This window comes from Crocodylus siamensis, chromosome 5 (genome assembly GCF_052110815.1).
Source record: "Crocodylus siamensis isolate JL-2025a chromosome 5, ASM5211081v1, whole genome shotgun sequence".
NCBI lineage: Eukaryota > Metazoa > Chordata > Crocodylia > Crocodylidae > Crocodylus > Crocodylus siamensis.
The window spans coordinates 45,392,252-45,412,786 of NC_143399.1; the positions used below are offsets into that span (position 1 = coordinate 45,392,252).

At 44.6% G+C, this 20,535-nt stretch overlaps 1 protein-coding gene across 3 annotated transcripts in view; it reads left to right on the plus strand.

Moving 5' to 3' along the window:
- Nucleotides 1-13,594, plus strand: part of RXRG (retinoid X receptor gamma) — a 121,369-nt gene extending 107,775 nt beyond the window's left edge. For 2 of the 3 annotated variants that reach the window (XM_090049103.1, XM_090049102.1), the window contains exons 6-10: nt 3,850-3,979; nt 7,036-7,168; nt 8,186-8,277; nt 10,613-10,718; nt 13,123-13,594. In XM_090049103.1, the coding sequence (XP_089905229.1) occupies nt 3,850-3,979; nt 7,036-7,168; nt 8,186-8,277; nt 10,613-10,718; nt 13,123-13,270 (609 nt within the window). In that variant the 3' untranslated portion in view covers nt 13,271-13,594. Of the gene's footprint in view, nt 1-3,849; nt 3,980-7,035; nt 7,169-8,185; nt 8,278-9,506; nt 9,594-10,612; nt 10,719-13,122 lie in introns of all 3 variants that reach the window. The other variant, XM_090049104.1, reaches the window with a different exon arrangement.
- The last annotated feature ends 6,941 nt before the right edge of the window (nt 13,595-20,535 follow it).

A 20,535-nucleotide genomic window follows, 5' to 3' on the forward strand; every position in this document is an offset into this window, starting at 1 on the left:
CACTTGCATCACCTCTGGGGGGAGTCTATTCCAGGCCCCGGGGACTTGGACAGTAAAGAGGTTTTTCCCTATGTCCACTCTAAAACGGTCTTTCAGGAGTTTGTGACCATTGGGCCTTGTCTTCCCTTGGGGTGCTCTGGTGAACAGATGTTCTTCCAGTTCCTGATGCACACCCCTTATGTACTTATAAGCTGCCACCACCCTTGAGCCTACACTTTTCCAGGCTGAAGAGTCCCATGGCTCTTAGCCTCTCCTCACAAGGCCTGATCTCTTGTCCTCTGATCATGTGTGTGTGGCTCTCCTCTGGACCCTCTTACGTTTCTCCACATCCTTTCTGAATTGCGGAGCCCAGAATTGGATACAGTATTGCAGCTGTGGACTCACCAAGGCCGAGTAAAGTGGGAGGATGACTTCCTGGGTCTTGCTTCAGATGCATCAGTAGATGCAGACCAGAGTTTTTTGTTTGCTTTGCCTGATGCGGTATTGCATTGGTGGCTCATGTTCATCTTGTGATGAGTCGATGACCCCCAAGTCTCTTTCAGTCATGGTGCTAACTACGGTAGCACTGCCGAGCCTATAAATGTGGTTTTTTGGATTGTTTCTCCTGAGGTGGAACACCTTGCAACCTCCATGTCGAACACCATCAGGTTTTGATCCATCCACCTTGCAAGCCTGTTGAGGTCAACCTGAATCACCAGCTTGTCCTCTAGGGTGACCACACTTCCCCATAGTTTGGTGTTGTCAGTGAACATAGTCAGTCCACTTCTGACACCGGAGTCTAGATCACTTATAAATGGATTGAAGAGTACAGGTCTGAGAATGGAGCCCTGGGGGACACCACTCATCATCTTGCGCCATGCTGATTTCAGTTTCATCGACTGTCACTCTCTGGGTCCATCCACGGAGCCCGTTCCCCAGCCATTGGACCGTTAGGTTGTTGAGGCCTCAGTTCCCCAACTTTACCATGAGGACATCATGGGACACCAGATCAAAGGCTTTCTTGAAGTCCAAACATATTGGCTCAACATCTTCTCCTTTGTCCAGGTGATGCATCGCCTGGTCATAGAAGGAAATGAGATTGGTCAGGCAAGGCCTACCTGCAACAAAGCTATGTTGGCGCTCTCTCAGAGCGTTGCCTTCTGTTAACCTCTGTTGTTAATTGTTTCCTTGATTATTTTTTCCAAGATCTTTCCAGAGATTGAGGTCAAACTGCTGGGCCTGTAGTTCCCCGGATCTTCCTTTCACCCTTTCTTGAAAATAGGCATCACATTGTCCTTCTTCCAATCTTCAGCCCGAGCACCATGAGTTCTTGAATAACCTTACCATTGGCCACGCCATGATGCCAGTCAGTTCCTTTAGCACTCTTGGCTGCATTCCATCTGGGCCAGCTGATTTGTGGGTGTCCAGCCTCTCAAGGTGCTCCCTCACAAGATCCACACCAATGATAGGTGTATGTTCATCCTGTTCCTGGTGATCCTGCATCTTGTCAGGCAGGGTGAGCCCCTTGGGCTGGTGGAAGACTGATGCAAAATAATTGTTAAGGAGATTTGCTTTTTCCTGGGTGTTGGTTATGAGCTGCCCTATTTGGTTTAGTCAGGGTCCAGTGTTGCCCTTGTTTTTTCCCCAACTTCCCACATATCTGGACTTTTTATTGTCCTTGATTTGTGTAGCCAGTTTGAGCTCAGTTTCAGCCTTGGCTTTCCTAGTTCACTCTCTATGGGTGTGAGCCAGTGCTGAATACTCTTCCTTGGTGGTGTTTCCCATCTTCCATCCTTTATAAGTTTCTCTCTTTAGACACAAGAGGTCCATGAGTTCCCTAGTGAGCCCAGGGGATTGTCCAGTCCTTTTTTGCTTCTTTTTCTATGGGCTCATGGACTCCCCTCCCTGTCGGATCATGGCCTCTCAGGCCCTTGACTACTAATCTCTGGAGCTTGTGAAAGTTGGGTTTCCTAAAATCGAGGACTTCTGCATTGCTGATTGACTTGCCAGCTTTGTGGTGGATAAAGAAAGTAATCAACTCATGGCCACTGTTTCCCAGCTTCCCTTCAATTCTTAGGTCGCTCACTAAATCGTCCCCTTTGACCAGTACCAGGTCCAGGAGTGCCTTGCCTCTTGTCAGCTTGTAGACTTCTTGAGACAAATAGAGCTCATCAATGCATGTGAAGAAGCATTGCCACCGATCTGGATTTGGCTGAGTGCCCTTTCCATGAGATGTCAGGGTAGTTGAATTTTGCTCCTGACAACCATGCACCGAAAGCATACAGCCTCAGTCAGTTCCATAGCGACTTTGTGGTCAAGTTCTTACTTCTAATTAGGAGGTCTGTTGTAGACTCGTACCACTTGTATCCCCTTTACTACGTTCCCCCTATATTCTTACCCAGAGGGTCTCAAGTCACCCTCCTTGGTTGCCAATCTCCGCTGTAGTGAAGTGTACTGCTCCTTCACATAGAGAGCTACGCCCCCACCCTTTCTTGCAGCACAATCTCTCCTGTACAAGGTATAGCAATCTATACCTGTGGTCCAGTTTCAGGTGAAATCCCACCAGGTCTCTGTTTATCCCTATGAGATGGTAGTCAGTTCTGTTTAGCAGAAGGGCCAGTTCCTCCTGTTTGTTGCCGAGGCTCCTGGCATTTGTGTATAGGCAAGTGAGCCTGCCATCAGACGCCCTAGGCTTCCCTGCACTCCTAAAAGATCCCTGTTCCTGGACTGGGGTAGGAGTGAGTTCCCTTGTGCAGCCTGACCTTCTGATTTTTGTGGTTGACGGTTGGTGGGCTTGCCCCGGCAAACTAAGTTTAAAGTACGGTCAACTGTTGTTTTTCCATTAAGGAACCAACGCTAGGGAGAAGAAAGGGAAACCAGTCAGTGGCAGCCCACAATCAAAACAAAGTAATTGCTAATTAATCCTGGAAGTCTCAGCAGAGGATGGAGAAGGAACTTCTAACCTCTAGTGAGCTGTTATGGTTGTCAAGGTGTTTAGTAGGACTGGCCATTTATCAGATTTTTTTTTCCAATGATATTTTGCATTGAAAGTCCAAAGGCTAATTTGAACACTTTCTTTTTAAAAAACCCACCTTTTTTGACCAGCTGGTTTGTAAAAATAACATTAAAAATAGTTGTGTGAATTATTTTCCTGTCTTCTGACACCACCTCTGCTGTTTTAATTGGTAGATGACCTTTCTGAAGTCTAGTTACAGCTCTAGAGTCTTCTGCTAGTGTGTGCACGGCAGAGCTTGGAGCCCAGGGTCCCATTACTTCAGCAGCCGTGAGGGTGTATGAGATGATGTTAGAGAGCTCTGAATTTATTGCCTGATTTTCCTGAGTAGGAACAAAACTGCCATAGCTTTGTGATGTGACCACTGCAGTAGGAATTGGACAGAGACTTTGAATCATTTGACCGAGGACATTGAACAAACAGGAACAAGTTGCCATTGACTGTAATAGGAATACAGGACTGAAAGGGGCCTCTTCAGCCATCTTGTCCAGCCCCCTGCATTCATAGGGTGTTTACTTAAGGATTTCCCAAAGTTACTGCACGTGACTACAAGGTACAGAACCAGAAACACCATGCAACATACCGTAGATAAAAGCAGGGAAAATGAGGACTGGGTACATAATAAATTGTCTAGATTTGAACCTGCAGAAGTGCATTCCAGAAGAATGAAAGGGAACTGTATGGCTTCAAATAGTGCAGTTCTTTTAAATGGTAGATTTAATATTATATACTATCGCCTGGTGGGATATTCATCTTCTAGGCGGAAGATAATTGTTGCTGGTTCTTACTGAGCTGAAATTCTCAATGGCATGTTCTCTCTTTTCCTCCCTTCCTGTTTTACGCTATTCCTCCTTTAGACGAATGACCCTGTCACTAACATATGTCATGCAGCTGACAAGCAGCTCTTCACACTAGTTGAATGGGCCAAGCGAATCCCCCACTTCTCAAACCTAACGCTGGAAGACCAAGTGATTCTTCTTCGTGCAGGTAAAACTTTTGGCTCCCTGCCTGCCTGAATGCTATTGTGATCTTAATCATGGATTATCCCTTCTTTGCTGCTTATTGACATGGAGATGGTGTCAACTGATTTATTGGGAGCCAGGGGTGTTCTAATGTGGATGCCGTGCTAGAGGTTTTAGAAATAACACGTCTCAGCACAGTTACTGTGGTGAGTCCCAGAAGATTAAGCTATTATGGCTATGTTAACAAGTCCAGAATACAACAGGGGCTAAGTGCATGATGAGCCAAGCTTGCAGCTTAACAGACTAGTGAAAACTGAGCTTAGGCCTCTTTTGGGGGTTACTGATGCAGGCTTTGTGAGCACTTCTGAGGTATTCAAGATAAATACAAAAGACCTAGGTCAAAGCCCATTAGAATGGGAGTACTGCTGTCCTGTGCTGCTACTTGATAGCCCTGCACGAAGCAGCTAGTATTCGCTTCAGATTCGGATTCCATTGATTCAGGGGACAGTGATTCAATTCGGTGATTCAAATCACTGTCCCAGTTCAATTCAGCTGAATCTCTGAATCAGCCAGGCCAGCCCGGCTCCTGGCTATTGTTTTTAAAAAAAGCCCCTACTCAGTGGGTGCACTGAGAAACCCCCTGGATGGCTCCTGCTGGCAAGTAATGATCCCTGCTGCCCTGCATCATGTGTGGGGCTTTTCCACAGCCCCCCCCCCCCCCCGAAGCCCTGAGGCCACGGCAGGAGCGGTGAGTCCTGGGGCTTTTCTTGTTTTGTTTGTTTTTTGTTTGTTTTTGTTTTTTTCTTAAAGAGCTGGAGCTGGTCCAGGCAGGGCACCTGTGGGGAGGCTGGGGAAGTGAGGGGTGGGGTCAGGGGCTCATGCAGAGCCCCCCATGCAGTGAGGGGCAACAGGGATTGTCCCCCACCTAGCAGCACCCAGTGAGCACCAGGGCTCTTTTTAAAGTACCGAGCTGGGGCTGGCAGGGGCAGGAATTGGAGGGGGGGGCTGGCAGGGGTCCCCCCCATGGTCCCCTCCCCATCCCCTAGTACTTACCAGCTCGGAGTCAGCTGCAGCTCCCTGCTGCAGCCAGCAGAGATTGCCCAAATCATCAAAGCTCTCTGAATCTCGTCCAAAGATTTGGAGAACTTTGATTTGATTCGGACCTTTAAATTGGTCCTCTGATTCGATTTGGATTCGGAGATTCAGTCACAGAATCGGGCCGAATCTCCTCCAGATCAAAACACCACCTGAAGCTTTGCACACCCCTACGACTTGAGGATGACTCAGGCTTTCTATGTTCTATTAACCTTTCATTTAAAACACGTTTTACTTGTCTGTAGGGTGAGACCTGAGGGGCTCATGAGATATGGGTCATAGACATACAGATTTCATAGACATCAGGACTGGAAGAGGCCTCGCAAGATCGTTGGGTCCAGCCCTCTGCCCAAGGGGCAGGAAGTCAGCTGGGTTCATATGTTCCCAGCAAGATAGGCATCCAGGAGGTTTTTTTTTTTAGGTGCCCATAAAAACCTACCCTCATGTCCTCTAATCATGCCGGTAGCTCTCCTCTGAACTCCCTCAAGCTTCTCCATATCCTTTATGAAGTGCAGAGCCCAGAACTGAATGCAGTACTCCAGCTGCGGCCTCACCAATGCCGAGTAAAGTGGGAGGATGACTTCCTGGGTCATGCTTGATATGTATCAGTAGATGCAAGCCACAGTTTTGTTTGCTTTGCTGGCTATGGCACTGCATTGGTGGCTGACGTTCATTTTGTGGTCAATCATGACCCCCAAGTCTCTTTCAGTCATGGTGCTAGTGACCATAGCACTGCCAAGCCTATAAGTGTGGTGTGGGTTGTTTCTTCTGAGGTGAAGCACCTTGCATTTCTCTGTGCTGAATGCCATCAGGTTTTGATCTGCCTACTTTGCAAGCCTGTCCAGGTTGGCTTCAATCGCCAGCCTATCCTCTAGCGTGGCTACACTTCCTTGTAATTTGGTGCTGTCAGCGAACTTAGCCAGTCCGCTTCTGACACCATAATCCAGATAGTTTAATGTATTTATAAAGAGTAGTGGTCCAAGTACAGAGCCCTGTGGGGTGCCACTTGTCACCATGCTCCATGTTGATATGGTTCCATCAACCATCACTCTCTGGGTCTGACCACAGAGCCAGCTCCCCAGCCATCAGACCATAAGGTTGTTAAGGTCACAGTTCCCCAGTTCTCCCATGAGGATATCATGGGAGACCAGGCCAAAGGCTTTTTTGAAGTCTAAATATATGACATCAACCCTTTCTCCTTTGTCCGGGTGATGCATCATCTGGTCATAGAATGAAATGAGATTGGTCAGGGAAGACCTACCCGCAACAAAGCCATGTTGGCTATCTCTCATAATGTTTCCTTCCATTAGCCTGTTGTTAATGGGTTTTTTGGTCCTTCTGCTGTTAAGAAAAAAAATGCTTCCAGGGAAAGGGTACACTAAAATACTGGGGCACAATTTTAAGAAAAAAGCAATTTTATTTAGGGCTTAAATTCCCAGGTGTGATCCTTCTACCCTCCTCCAGTCCTTGTAAAACTCTTAACACAAGGCAGGTGGGTCTTCCTGCTTCCTTCTTTTTATGACTTAGTCTTTGAGATAGGAAGATGATGCATGACAAAAGTAGGCATATTAATGGTGTTTCAGGTATTTGGGCAGAGTAGAATAGGATCCCACTTGGGCACCTGATCAGTCCTACAGGATCTGGACCTATGAATGTGTTGAAACCAATAGGGTTGTTTACATCTGTGTTTGAAGTTCTGCACCTCTGGGGAGAAACCATTCACCTTCCATATGTGTGAAGTGGTTTCAGGACGTAAATTTGGTTGCCTGGAGTAAGCTCAGGTTACTCTCTCCTGTCCACTGGCCTGGGAGATGCTGCTGCTTTACCCCTCTCCTAAGCTCAGTGACAAGGGAGGACAGAAAAGCCATCTTATCCACCCCTGCCAATTTCTCCTTGGCACCCTCCTGTAAAGGGACAGGAGGGTATGTTTCAGGGAGAGAAACTAGTATAATGTGCTCTCATGTCTTCTGCTCCTTATTCTTGCAGGCTGGAATGAGCTGCTGATTGCATCTTTTTCCCATCGCTCTGTGTCTGTGCAAGATGGCATCCTGCTCGCCACAGGCTTGCATGTACACCGCAGCAGTGCACACAGCGCTGGCGTGGGCTCTATTTTTGACAGGTATCTTGCCCGTCACTTCACCCCCAACCACTACAAGGCCACTCTGAGGCAACTGGCACGCAACTAAACCAAATGCTTGCTTTATCTTTGCCCTACATGCCATTCACAGAGCTCTGTCTCCACCTAGACAGCTGGCAGCCTACTATACGGCAGCAGGAAGTGCTGTGGAAGAGAGCTGTTGGGTTGCTCCCAAGAATGGACAGCCCATATTAAGAGAGGGAACTAAGTATGTCTATACCATGTTCCCAATACATCCCAGAAAGAACACCCCATCTTCCTACTCCTGCTTGCACATACTAAGCATGTTTGGCACATACCAAATATAAATACAAAGGGGAAGACCCTGCAAGATTTGAACTTGTGGCAGGATTTTTCTGATGAGCTGCATGCACCACAGAGAGACTTGAATTTCTATGCTGAATTATAACAGGGACAGGTTACAAACCAGAAATCCTTTATGTTGAAACTTGGCTTCAATTCATATAATGAAGTGTAATTTATAGCCCAAATGGGCTCTGCCACCTTCACCATGTGATGGTAGTAGCTCTGTAGGTTAGGAGAAAGGAGCCAAGGCTTCCACAGTTTAGATACCTCAGGTTTATGCATCTAAGTCATCTTTAGGTATCCAAATAAATGGCCAGACTTTTAGAAGGGAAGGTTATATTTGGAAGACAAGAAAAGAGAAGCTCCCAAAATACCTCATCCCAATCGCTCCCCATATTTGGCCACCATTGTGGTCAAGATGGAGCACTGCATGCTGGGACTTGTCCCCTCCATGGGCTCCCTTGTTAATAACATTGCAGCTGATGGCAACTTCCTTCCTATAACAGTGCACCTGCCTAGTGCAGTTATTTGAATCAGCACAGAATCAATCACCCAGGAGACATGCGAGTGTGCTGCCAGTACTGCTCAGCAGTTTGCCTTCCTGAAGTTCTGTATTGGTGCATTTAACACCAGACGCAGACCTTGCCATTCATGCATGCTGACAGACTGTCTGTTTGTGTCTCCTCCATGCAGAGTTCTGACAGAGCTAGTATCTAAGATGAAAGACATGCAGATGGATAAGTCTGAGCTAGGGTGCCTGCGAGCCATCGTCCTGTTTAATCCAGGTGAGCTTTGTGTCACCAGACACCCAAAGGACCTGCTGGGTGACACACTCAGAGGATTCTCTTATTGGCTTTCAATGACATCCCAAGAGATTCCTTTTGGATAGCCATGCATCTCCTTACATTCACAGACACATCATCAGATGGGTATCAAGGGAGGGGAGGGGTGTAGTAGACAGGTTGCAGTATTTTGCTCCTGCTCCAAAGTTGTGAATTCAAGCCTTGCTCCAGACTTGTGCTGAACAGAAGTGGGGTGGTGGGAGTTCTTGTTCTCTCTTTGGTCTAGGAGCCAGCATCAAGCCTCAGGACCTCCAACCCAAATAAACTAGAGGGGGAGAACATAGAGCTAGTATATCTGCCCTTTTCGCTTCTCCAGTGCTATGATGGGTTAGGGAAGCATATTGTCATGGCATGGCAACTCTTACTACAGGTGGCAACTCATGATAGGGGAGTCACTGGGAGTGTGGGGCATGACACCATAAATGTGTGATGAATTGCTGTAATGTTTGTTGCAAAGGCTCATTTCCTGATGCTGCCCACAACCAGTGCTACTGTTTCTGAGCATTATTCCCTTGGATTGCCATAGGGAATGGGGCAAGCATTTGAATATTCCTTATCTCTGGGTCCTATGCCATTTTTGATGACTGTATCTGACCAACAATTTTAAGCACTTTGCAAAAGCAGCCAATCCAAGAACTACAATTTTTTCAGTGATTTATTGTAAGGAACCCACCTAATAGCTTATTGCCAATTCCCTGTGTAGTGCTGCCAGTTTGGATATTTTTAAGTGAATCTTTTTCATCTTTTTTTTTCCATTTCAAAACTTTGGGTTTTTTTACTTGTGATCACAGAGGTCTGGATTCTGGAGGTCCCTTCCAGTTCTATATCCCTAAAATACTTCACTTTAATTTAAAATGTAAAAAGAAACCAAACTAAATGTTTAATTCTAAACTAAATGTTGGTTGCTGGGGTTTTTATGTTTGTTTGTTTTCTTCTTTTGAAACGACTGAACTGAATGGAAAACTCTCCCAACTCATTGAAATTTCTGCAGAAAATGAACTAGAATCATAGGGAAATAAGATTGGAAGGAAATTCACAAGCTCATCTAGTCCAGCCCCTTGTTCAAGGCAGAATCATCCCTGATTAGACTATCCTAGCCAAGTGTCTAAGACTAACTGCTCCCTGGGAGCATGAAATAGCACTGGTGTGAAACTTGGTTATGTTCTTCAAAGCGAATGTCTACCTCTTTGCCTCCCAAGACTTGCTCTGGAAGAGGGCCTTTCCTGGATGGTGCAAGCATCATCCCCAGCTGCAGAAGAGTAGGTTGGTTTCCATGCCATCATACTGTGGATTCGGTAGGTGGCACTTCATCCTTTCTTTCAGTCTTATTTATAAGACAATATATTGACCTTAAGTAATGTTCTCAGTCGGTTTTCCCTCCAGAGCCTTTCATTCCCCTGGATTGTAAAGTCAGTGGCTCAGTTCTGTCCCTTTCCATACACTGTACAGTTGCATAGAGAGGGACAGAACTGAGCCACTGACTTTACAATCCAGTGGGATGAAAGGCTCTGGAGGGAAAATTGACTCAGAGTATTACCCAAGGTCATCCAGCAGGCCAATGGCAGAGCTGAGTATAGAACCTAGGTCTCTGGATGCTTTAGCCACTAGCCTGTATCACTTCTCCCTGGCCAACTCAGAAGCCTGTGATTTGAAGTGGCATAGCGCCAGCTCTCGTATTCTGCCCATGGATTTTTTCCTACTAGAATAGTGCCATAGTAGCTGTGGATGCAATCTCATCAGTTTTTTAGAATTCAGAGTGATCCAATCTTACAGCAAGTATTGCTTTTTAGGAGGGAGTTGTAGATGCAATCCCCAGACAAGCAAACATTTTTTTATAAGATTGATCCTGTGGGGAATATGCAGCATGCGCTCGTACTATGTTAAACAGTACATTAAAGGACAAGTACATACATTGTAAATTCAGACACTCCCAAGTGAAGAAAAGCCAGGTACAGTTATGATTCTGTTCCCTTGTGTGCTTATACTGGGCAGTGAATGAGGCAGAGATCTTATGTGATCATAAATTAAGGGCAGATTTGTAATCCACAAGGACCCCAACAAAAACCAGGATCACATTGCTTATATATATGCACAACCAGGGCCCCTGTTTTCTTTGGAAATGCTAGGTGCAACAGAGTCACTGTTAAGAAAGTTGGCAATGAGAGAGAACTCCCACACTTTTTGAAAAAAATATGGTTCTTTTTGCTCAGCTCACAACCAAATGAAATATTAACCTTCAGTTCTGCAGTGATTTCCTTCTTGCTTCTCCCTTCTCCAGATGCCAAGGGCTTGTCCAGTCCCTCTGAAGTGGAATCACTAAGAGAAAAGGTCTATGCCACGCTGGAAGCATATACAAAGCAGAAGTACCCTGAACAACCTGGCAGGTGAATACAAATTAGCCCTGTGCCACTTTTCTGTCTATAGGAGATGCAGGTGGGAACCTCCTGGTAGGTACAGATTGGTCAAATTGTCAGTGATCACAGGTACTAAGTGCATCCTTGCTCCTGCTACATCATGAAGGGGGGTGCTATACAGAGTTAATTGGAATTTTTTATTTTTTCTGATGAAAAATGTTGATGGAAAACTTTTTCCATCAATTTTCAGTGGGAAGGGCTTGGGCTCTTCTTAACAACAACAACAAATTCAAGCCCAAACCTGCTGAAGATTGTGGTGGAAATCCATTTTGGCGAACTTTTTTTTCCTTTATGGGCTCTTCAGTTAATAATATAAATTTTCAGAGAGGATGAGGGAGTTCCCACAAAGCAAGCCAACAAACCAACCCTTCAGTTTGTCCACATCCTAATTTTCTGTTTTGGAGTGGGGGGGAGAAGCTTCAGCAAGAGACTTTTTCTACCAGCCTTAGGTCTACATGCTGCTTCTTATAGGCAGTGACCTCAACAGTGAATCAATGCAGGAGGCTTCACCTCTTTACCTGCCCTGAGAGGCTGTCATGCTATTGGCTATCTGTGGGAAACAGAGATCCATTTCATAGACATTACGGCAGGAAGGGACCTTGGAAGATCAAGTCCAGCCCCATGTCTTGGCTCAGTTTAAACAAGCCAAAAGTCTGGCTCAGACCTCTCTAGATGAAACATGGCACTTATGAGTCTGACTCCCATTGTGTTACTCGCATCCTCTTGTGCCTCTGTGAAAGATTTATGATAAGGGGTTTAAGTGGCACTTGTAATTAAAATATGAGTGGTGGCTTCATGTTTCCATTAGCGTAAAAAAATAGCAGCATACCAACAGAGATGGACAGCATTCAGCAAAATGAGTGCAGTTCTCTATTTATGAGATTTGACTCACCACTCCCTGCATCTGGTTTCATCATTCAGACCTGGGCAAAGGAGGCATAAAATGTTATCATGTGTGGATCTGATGCAAAGTCCATTGCTGTGAAGGCAAACTTTGATTGACTTCACTGAGCTTGGATCAAGCCTCAGATCAGGTAGGTGTAAATGGCTACACAAGACTAGGGAGACCACAATCCCAGGCCCAGCAGAGCACACTGAACATCATGTCTATTCTAACTCTGGGTTGCAGAGTCCTCTCTTTCCAGTAATTTCTTGCTCTCATGCAAGCAGCAACTGAAGCCTGTTGCAATGAAGTCTAGTACTGCTGAAGGTTTTTCCTGTGCTGTCCAACACTGCGCTCTGCTGGCTGATTGAGAGAAATGGCAGAATATGAGAGTATCCACGTGCTGTTTTAAGACTCCTTTAAGAAACAAGGTGCTGGCACCTGGCAGTGCTGTTGCTATTTTTGGCCACAAAGTCAATGCTGCAAACAAGAAATGGGCGTTTGGGAGGGTATGGGGGAGATCAGAGGTCAGTTAGTAGCAAATGTGGCCACATATGGTCCATAAAACAGAGGAAAATGGATAGTAAAAATATTGCTAATGGGCGACGAAACTTCTCTAGGGGCCATCAATTTTTAAGCAGATTTCAAGAAAGATTTCAATGGCATGTTATAGCTTCTAGGTTATTAGTTCAAGTCCTGGTCAAGGAGGGAAGTCAAATGGTTGTTCCTAGAGCCTGAAAAGGACAGATAAACTATTTCTCCAAAACATGCACTTTGTTCCTGTGTTTGTGTGTGTTAAATCTGGAAAGAAAGTGGATCCACCTTCCAGGCATCATGAGGGAACCTGATCAGCCCCTTGAATTTTCCTGGAAGGTTCCAGATAGAGAGGGCTCTTATATAAGACAGACAAGTGTTTGGGGACCATGAGTTTCTGACCACTTCAAATATAAGCAAATGTCTCTGGCATGAGATAATGTTATGGAAAAGGAATATGCAGCTTGAAGCATCAGCACTGCGACAGTGGGGTGTTTGGCTGGGGGACGGTCTCCCAGGGAAACCTTGTGTCCCCCTTTTGAATTAAAACTAAGCGGAGCAAAACACTGACTGGAGCATGTAAAGGGGCCTGGAGGACAGACTTGCAGCATCAGGGAATGGCAGTGTGCATGTGTGGGAAGAGACAGGGCGGTTCATCAGAGACTGCCTGGTGTGAGCACTTGCTTGCAACAAGAGCACCATCTGGGCTATATTCCTGGTTCCAACACTAACTTGCTGGTGACCTTGGCCGAGTTGCTTCATCTCTCTGGTTCCTCATTTCCATTTAAACTGTAAGATATTCAAGGTAAGCTGTGTTTTTTCACTATGATTATGCCTGGGGTACTGGGTGCTTAGCACACTGGGGCCCTGAGCCCCAGGTTAGGCACTGCTGAAAATCAAATAATGATGACTTCTGACTCTCTCTGACTTCTGTGGTTCTATGGCACATTTTTCCAGGTTTGCCAAACTCCTCCTCAGACTGCCAGCACTGAGATCTATTGGGCTGAAATGTCTCGAGCATCTCTTCTTCTTCAAGTTGATCGGGGACACGCCTATTGACACCTTTCTCATGGAGATGCTGGAGACCCCACTCCAGATCACCTGATCCTTGTTGCTGGGAAAGAGATGGTACAGACCAACTTAGGATATAATGGACCCTTTCTGCTCCTGCACAGCCTTCTTTCCCTTTCCCCATACTATGACAGCTCATAATACAGAGAGAGAGGCTTTCTGATTCTTCAGATCTTTTTAGGTGGGAATTTTTGTACATAGGTCAAGTGATACATCTAATCTTTCTCTTGCCAGCTGTAGGATCTCTTCAGAACACTAACAAGCCATTTCCCCCTGTACATATATCATCAGTTTAAATTATTTTTTCACTTTCAAAAATAAAAAGGAACAAAATAAAATAATATATAAGATATCAGCACTAACCTGAGACTGGGGCTTATTATTGTGTTGTATGATGGTCTGTTCTGCAGAGTTCTGAACAAAGATGGGAGAGACAGTCTACTTAGAGTCAAAGACAATCATTTCAGATTACATGCCACTCAGTTTATTTGAAAATTGTTATCAGCATGTTCCTGGGGACAGAACAATGGGGTCGCACTCGGGACACCTGAGCTCTTTTCCTGCCTCTGCCACTAACTTGTGTAACATTGGGCACGTAATTTCCCCTCTCTGTGCCTCTGCTTCTCTTCCCAGCTCCCCTGCCTCTCTAAATTGTGAGCTATTTGAGGAAGGTAATATCCTTTACTAGTGTTCAGTGCTAATCAGAGCAAGGTGCAGATTGGGACTTGAAGGTCCTACTGTAACACATAACGTATCTTCTGTGGTCCTTGACACTAGTAGGTCTTCCTTGGGGTGGTCTTAGCAGTTAAGTATCCATACCAAAAACATTCCCCCCTCTGCTTTCTCTAGCAGAACTTCCAACTATTCTACTACAGTATCATTTAGAGACACCAACTGAGATCAGGGCTTTAAATGGCTGGAGAGTGAGAGGCTCAAGAGGCCTTGAACAGACAGAGCATGGCAGACTAATCTTATCTGTACAAATGGGAGACTGAGGTATACAGACATAAATGACTTGTATTTGTGGCAGAGCTAGGCAAACATTTTACACTCAAAACCATTCCTTAACTGCAAGAGCATCTTTCCTCTTTTCTACTGGGGCTGATGGAGACTAGATCTTCCTGCCATCTTTCTGCTGGGAAGGTGAGAAACTCTCGTGGAACAGAGTGTAGGACACTTGCACAGTTCCTAATTTCTGATGCTTTAGTCTCTAGCTGGATGGTACTGAAATTTCTTCCAAAAATGAAATGAATGTCTAGCCAGGTGTGGGGATGCTTGGGAGTTGGTCCTTGCTCTGCTCCCTTGACATCAGTTTCCAAGTGTGATAAGCTGATTTCATTTTGCTTGGCAGGCCCCCACCAATCAACCCAGAAAACACATAGGCTAGGATGAAATTGCACAATAGACCTGAAGGGATGCCACCATATTACCCTACTCTTGATGCTCACACTGCAAGAATCCTGCAGGTCTCCCACTGCTTTCCAGGAAAGCCTGTAAAGCCCATGGGACGCTTGGCATTCAGCAAAAGGACATGTGAAAGTGATAATAGTGCCTTCAACCAGCTTCTCTCCACTTGGGACCTGTGCAGCACTCACTCCTTTCAAACTTCAGCTGAAACACCTGAGGCAATGAACAAAGCCCATGGGGTTGGAACATAATTGAAGCATTGGTGATGCTCTTGTCTCTCCTGCTCTGTTCCTTTGAAGCAGGGAGGGGCTTTTTGAGGTGTTTTGCAATGAAGATCCTAGGTTTGTCATAAGGTGCTAGCTCACTATGATGGTATGTGGGAGGTGCTAGAGTAGATTTTCTTATCTATTTTCCCTGTGAGTGGACTCTGCTACCTGAGAGGTTCCTTCTAGTCCTCAATTCCAAACAGAGCTTTACGCCTGCATAGTTCATACCACCTCCCATCGATCTACAGCAACATCAGCAAGTGACAACAAAATGGCATTAGTAATGTCTCAGTAAATGCTATTGCCTGGCAGGGATTCAACCTGATCTCATTCATCATTGGGCAACTCCCTGTTCATTTATTTGTGGGTTTCCAGCACTCAGGAACAGGTTCAATCATATTGCTTTCCATTAATAAATGCCACTAACTCCAGTTTGTCTTACCTGCTTTGGTCCACTGAAATGGACTCATCCATTCTCAGCTGGAAACTGGTCAAAATGAATGCTTCTTCAGTTATAGGCACACAGTGAAACCAGTTGTCTGTACTGTAGATGGGAGGCTGAAGGGGTACTGATGGGATATGATCCAGACCGTGCCAGGGCAAGAAATGTAAACCTGCCAACCCAGTTCCACAATAACCACACCCCACGACAACCATCACCATTCCTGGATCTTACACCTGCGCCTCCAGCAACGTAATCTCTCTCATCCGATGCACCAAATGCCCTGATGGAAAATATGTTGGATAAGCCAACTGCGTACCAGAATGATCTCGCACAATAATCTGTCAACGACTAAAATATCCAGTTGCCTGTGGGTACCCACTTCTCACAAGACAATCATGCCCCCTCTGTTCTCTCAATTCTAATCCTCAAAGGGAACTTTTACAAAACACGTTTCATAGACAAACCTACCAACATCACTGAATAAATCAACTGGATACAAAAGATCATGGGCTTTGATGCATTACAACCTGCCTAACATCTGACACTTCAGGTAACCTGCCTCAAGCTGGCCACTTGCATTCCTTCACACATTTCCCTCCCTCCTCACCCCCATCTCCATCCATTGTCTTCCAGACTTGCACTCATTTGCATTTTCACAGACTTCTTGTTATACTTTAGCTTCTTCTCTACCTTGGAGAACACATAGCAGCAGCAGAGTCTCCCAGGGCATGTCCACACATGCATTTTAACGTACAGTAACCTATTTTACTGCATATTAAAATGTCACAAAAAATGCAATTATATTAACGCACAGTAAAATAAGCAACTGCGCATTAAGCATCACTTAAAAACCATATGCATTCATAACTGTGCATTATAAGGCAGCCTATTGTGCATTCCTTTAGTACCTCACATTGGAGGTACTAAATTTAATGCTCATTAGAAAAAGCACCTTAATGCACATGTCGACATGCCCTAATGCCTGAAGTAGGGTGTTTGTGCCCGGAAGCTTATAAAACCTTTTTCCCAACTATTTAGTTGGTCTAATGCAGCAGTTCCCAACCCCAGGTCGTGACCCAAATGAGCATCATGGGGGCAATGCCTGCAGTGCCACACACAAAAGATGAGTTGCACTGCATGTTGGGAGCTCACCCGTCCCCACCCCTGGGCTGCCACTGCTGCCGCCACCACACTCCGCTCCCAGCAGCGGGTCACAGAAAAAAAAGGTTGGGAACAACTGGTCTAATAAAAGATATCACATCTACCCAAAGGACCTTGCCTACCTATGTCCTTTGATCAACACGGCTACAACCAACAACCCTGCCACTAATAACATTTTACTCAGCAGTACAGTATGACCAGGAGGTCTGAATATACTCAGATATACCAGGGACATGTTCCAGGCCCAATTGGGATCAGGTTTAGGTACAAATAGAAATGAGAGATTTTATTTTTTTTTATTTTTTTTTACAAACTGGTTAACTATTAGTATCGGCTGAGGGGGAAAGTATCAAAGCCTTTTATTTTGTTATTTTTTAAATAAAATTTTTCATTTTGGTAGTACCAAAACATCATTTAGCCATTCTCAAAATAAAACTTTTCCGATTTAGTCCTCAATTTTTTTAAGGGTTGAAATAATCTAAAAACTAAACAGAACGTTCATTTTGGGCCAAACAAAATGCTTAGCGGAGGAGACGCTCCTTGAAGTAACTCTCACTTCTCACTTCTTGTTTTGTCCTCCACTGATGCACTATTTCCTTGCTAAACAATTGCACTTTGTAGCCGTCTGTTTCTACAAATACATCTGACCCCTTCCGTAACTCCTTCTCTTCATCAAGGCAGAAAGGAAGGCAGAAGTTTCTGCAGAATTTTCTCTCTCTCCAGTGAGCGCCCAGATGCACGTTCACAAGGGAAGATGCTCGAGCCCCAAGCGGACACCCAAAAGAAAACCGGCTGACTACTCTTCCTTCAAGCCAAAGGATGACTCTTCTAATGCAGCTGAAATGTGCCTTGTACCTTAATGATACAGTAACAAAAAGAACTGATTATTCAGAGTGAACCATTTATGATTTAACATTGATACCAGTTTCATGTCAAATGCTGCTGATTTTTCCCGGCATCAAGGAAACAAAGGTTTTTTTAAGCAGTTCCATTGTTTTCCACTAAGCGGCTCCCTAGCACACAGCTTTCTCAATCTAACCTCCAAGCAGGGAATTGAAGACAGCTTCTAAATACCTGTCACCCTTCAGTAATCTGGCTGCTTTGACACAGGTGGCTGCGGGTGCTCATTCTTGCTGTCACAGTGTCTTCTAATCCGATTTATGGTACTTAGAAATGTTACAGAGTCATGCATGGATTTCTGATCCTTTTCTAATTGCCTTAGTAAATAATATTTGCTAGGAGAAGATCTTAGGACTGTGAGAAATGCTCAATGAGGCACTGAGTCATAGCCTCAGTTGGGGTAAAGTGACATATCTCTGGTTAAATCTATTTGTACCTGCTGATGTTCTGGCCCATTTTACCTAGCTGTGAATGGAGTCAAATAATAGCTCAAGGAAACTTTCCCTCTTCTCCAGTGCTCCTACAAAAGGATGAGACATAGCCCTGTATTGATTTCCCAGTGTACAAGGATGAAGGGAATCAAGCATGGACAGAGGTGCTTTATGGTCCAAAAGGCCATTTAACACCCAGAGTGCCAGTGACAAGAGCCTTATCCTGCAGTTCATTGCACTGTACCAACCTGCATAGCTAGGAGGGTATAGAGTAGGTGTTATTTTTGGTTTCTGAGTTTCAAGTAGCCACACTTTTCGGATTTTCTCTGCACCCATGAGAGCTAACTAGTATATTGCTGTGGTACTTTTAAAAATCCCTTCATAATCACATGACTCCAGGATCTGGGAATGTATGAAAGACAAGTGACTTGCACTAGGATATTCCACTACACTTCTCAAAGAAGTGGTAGTGCTGGAAGATCACTTTGAAATAAATAGGACTAATCAGCATTGAATGAGTTTATAAATGTGATCCACCTTTACATTGTAGAAACACTACAAAAAAGTAAATATAACTTATTGCTAACTAAAAAACTAATAATCATATGTTTCTACAGTAAATGCATATGTAATTCTGCTTCTTCCAGATTTTTCAAGAGTTGTGAAAAAATTTCAGAGTAAGGGAAAAAAGAAGTTAAAAGGTAAATATAAAAAGTCCTAGAGCTCATTTGTTCTACAGCACTTGATGTATATTTGATGCTATTTGGTAAAGTTAAACACTGCACTGAGATGCATTGTCTTATGGGAAATACATCCTCCAAGAATACCGCCTTACGCACTTCCATCATCAGAACCAGAAAAAAAAGACATGCATCCTTGTTCACAGACAAACAGAGCAATTATAGCATTTTTGTTACAAAGTTCTGTGTAGCATATTATAAATTAAATAATGTCATACCTAACAGATACCTAAGAGATCTAAATAGTCGTTATTTAATAATAAGCAATTGCATAGCTCTTGGTGTATGGATCATGAGTATTCAGCTTTGAGGAATGCTTAGATTATATCAGTGGAGCTCTTTCATCCTCAAACCTGAGGAAATGTAATTCTTGCAGTATGGTAGAAGTCATTGTTATAAATAGGCATAAGGAAAAAAATGTTAGTGCAATATGAAAGGGTCAAAAGAAGTCAAGAGATGCTAAAGGTTATTTTCCACACAATATCTTAACTATTTTACCTTAAGGGTAAGCTGCAGTCTAAAAATTTAGGACCACAAAACACTTTTCAGGTAAGATATTCATAGATTAACAGATGATAAAGACAGAAAAGACCACTGTGATCTATTCTGACTTGTATTACACAGACCCTAGGACCTCCCTGAATTAATTCCTGCTTGAACTATACTACCATATATGCTTGCATATATGGTTGTGCCCCGGGGGTTTCTCTCGCCGCCCTCCTGGAACCGAAGATGGGCATTTGAGGTCCAAAAAACGTGTCCCCGAAAATCTCCGCGGATGTTTCCTAGGAATTTTGAGTGGGTGGCACCTCGCCCCCCCACCGGGGCGAACCACCCAAAGTGTCCGCTCTCCTGGATCGAAGGGTCGGACGCCGCGTTCAAATAAGATGTGCACCTTGTTTTGGGGAAGGCAAAATAAAGAAGAATAAATTTTTCTAGAAGTATTGCTGCACAGAGCAGTGATAGAACTTAATCTCTAGGTCATTCACTCTTCCTTTCTTACTCATGCAAAAGCTACAATTTAAACCCTTTCACAGCCAAATTATCACCACCACCCCCACACCCTCCCCCACAAAAATCTGAAATAGTAACTGTTGCTGAAGTCTGGACTCCATGGGTGAATCTAGGATTTTGAAAAGAGGTAAAAGCAGTCTGCAGGGCTGTGAAATAGGGAGAGAGAAACCAAGAAAAGCTGACAGACAACAAAACTGCCAAAGACTGCCAAAAACTGACTAGTTTGATTATCAGAACATCAAATCCATTAAAAATAAGACAGGGTTGTTAACACCTGTGCAGTGAAGAAACATTAGCAGTAATTAGGTAGATTATTTCATAGATTTCATAGACATTAGGGCTGGAAGGGAACTCGGGAGATCATCGAGTCCAGCCCCCCTGTCCAAAGGGCAGGAAGTCAGCTGGGGTCATAGGATCCCAGCAAGATAAGCATCCAATTTACTCTTGAAGGTGTGCAATGTAGGTGCTTGAACCACCTCCGCTGGCAGACTGTTCCAGACCTTGGGGGCTCGGACAGTAAAGAAATTCTTCCTTATGTCCAGCCTGAAACGGTCTTGCAGGAGTTTGTGACCGTTCGACCTCGTCATCCCTTGGGGCGCTCTGGTGAATAAACGTTATAGTGAACCATAAAGTCAACTGACTCCCTCAGTGCTGCCTGAATAGAAATGCCACTGCTGCTGCCAGGCAGTTGACATTAAATTTTGCATGGAGTAGGAATCAAACCACACCACTGTGTTCAACACTGGATCTGCCCTTGCTGTACTCTGCCCCTCCCTTTATGCAGGTGTTGAAGGGAAGAGAAGAAAAAGAAAACAACAACCATTTTACAATTTCTCAAAGCTTCTATTTTGGGCAGAAAAATCAAAATCACCTTCCCTGATTAAGACACACTTGCACCCCAATTTTGAATGCTAATTTTGGGGGGAAGGTACCTA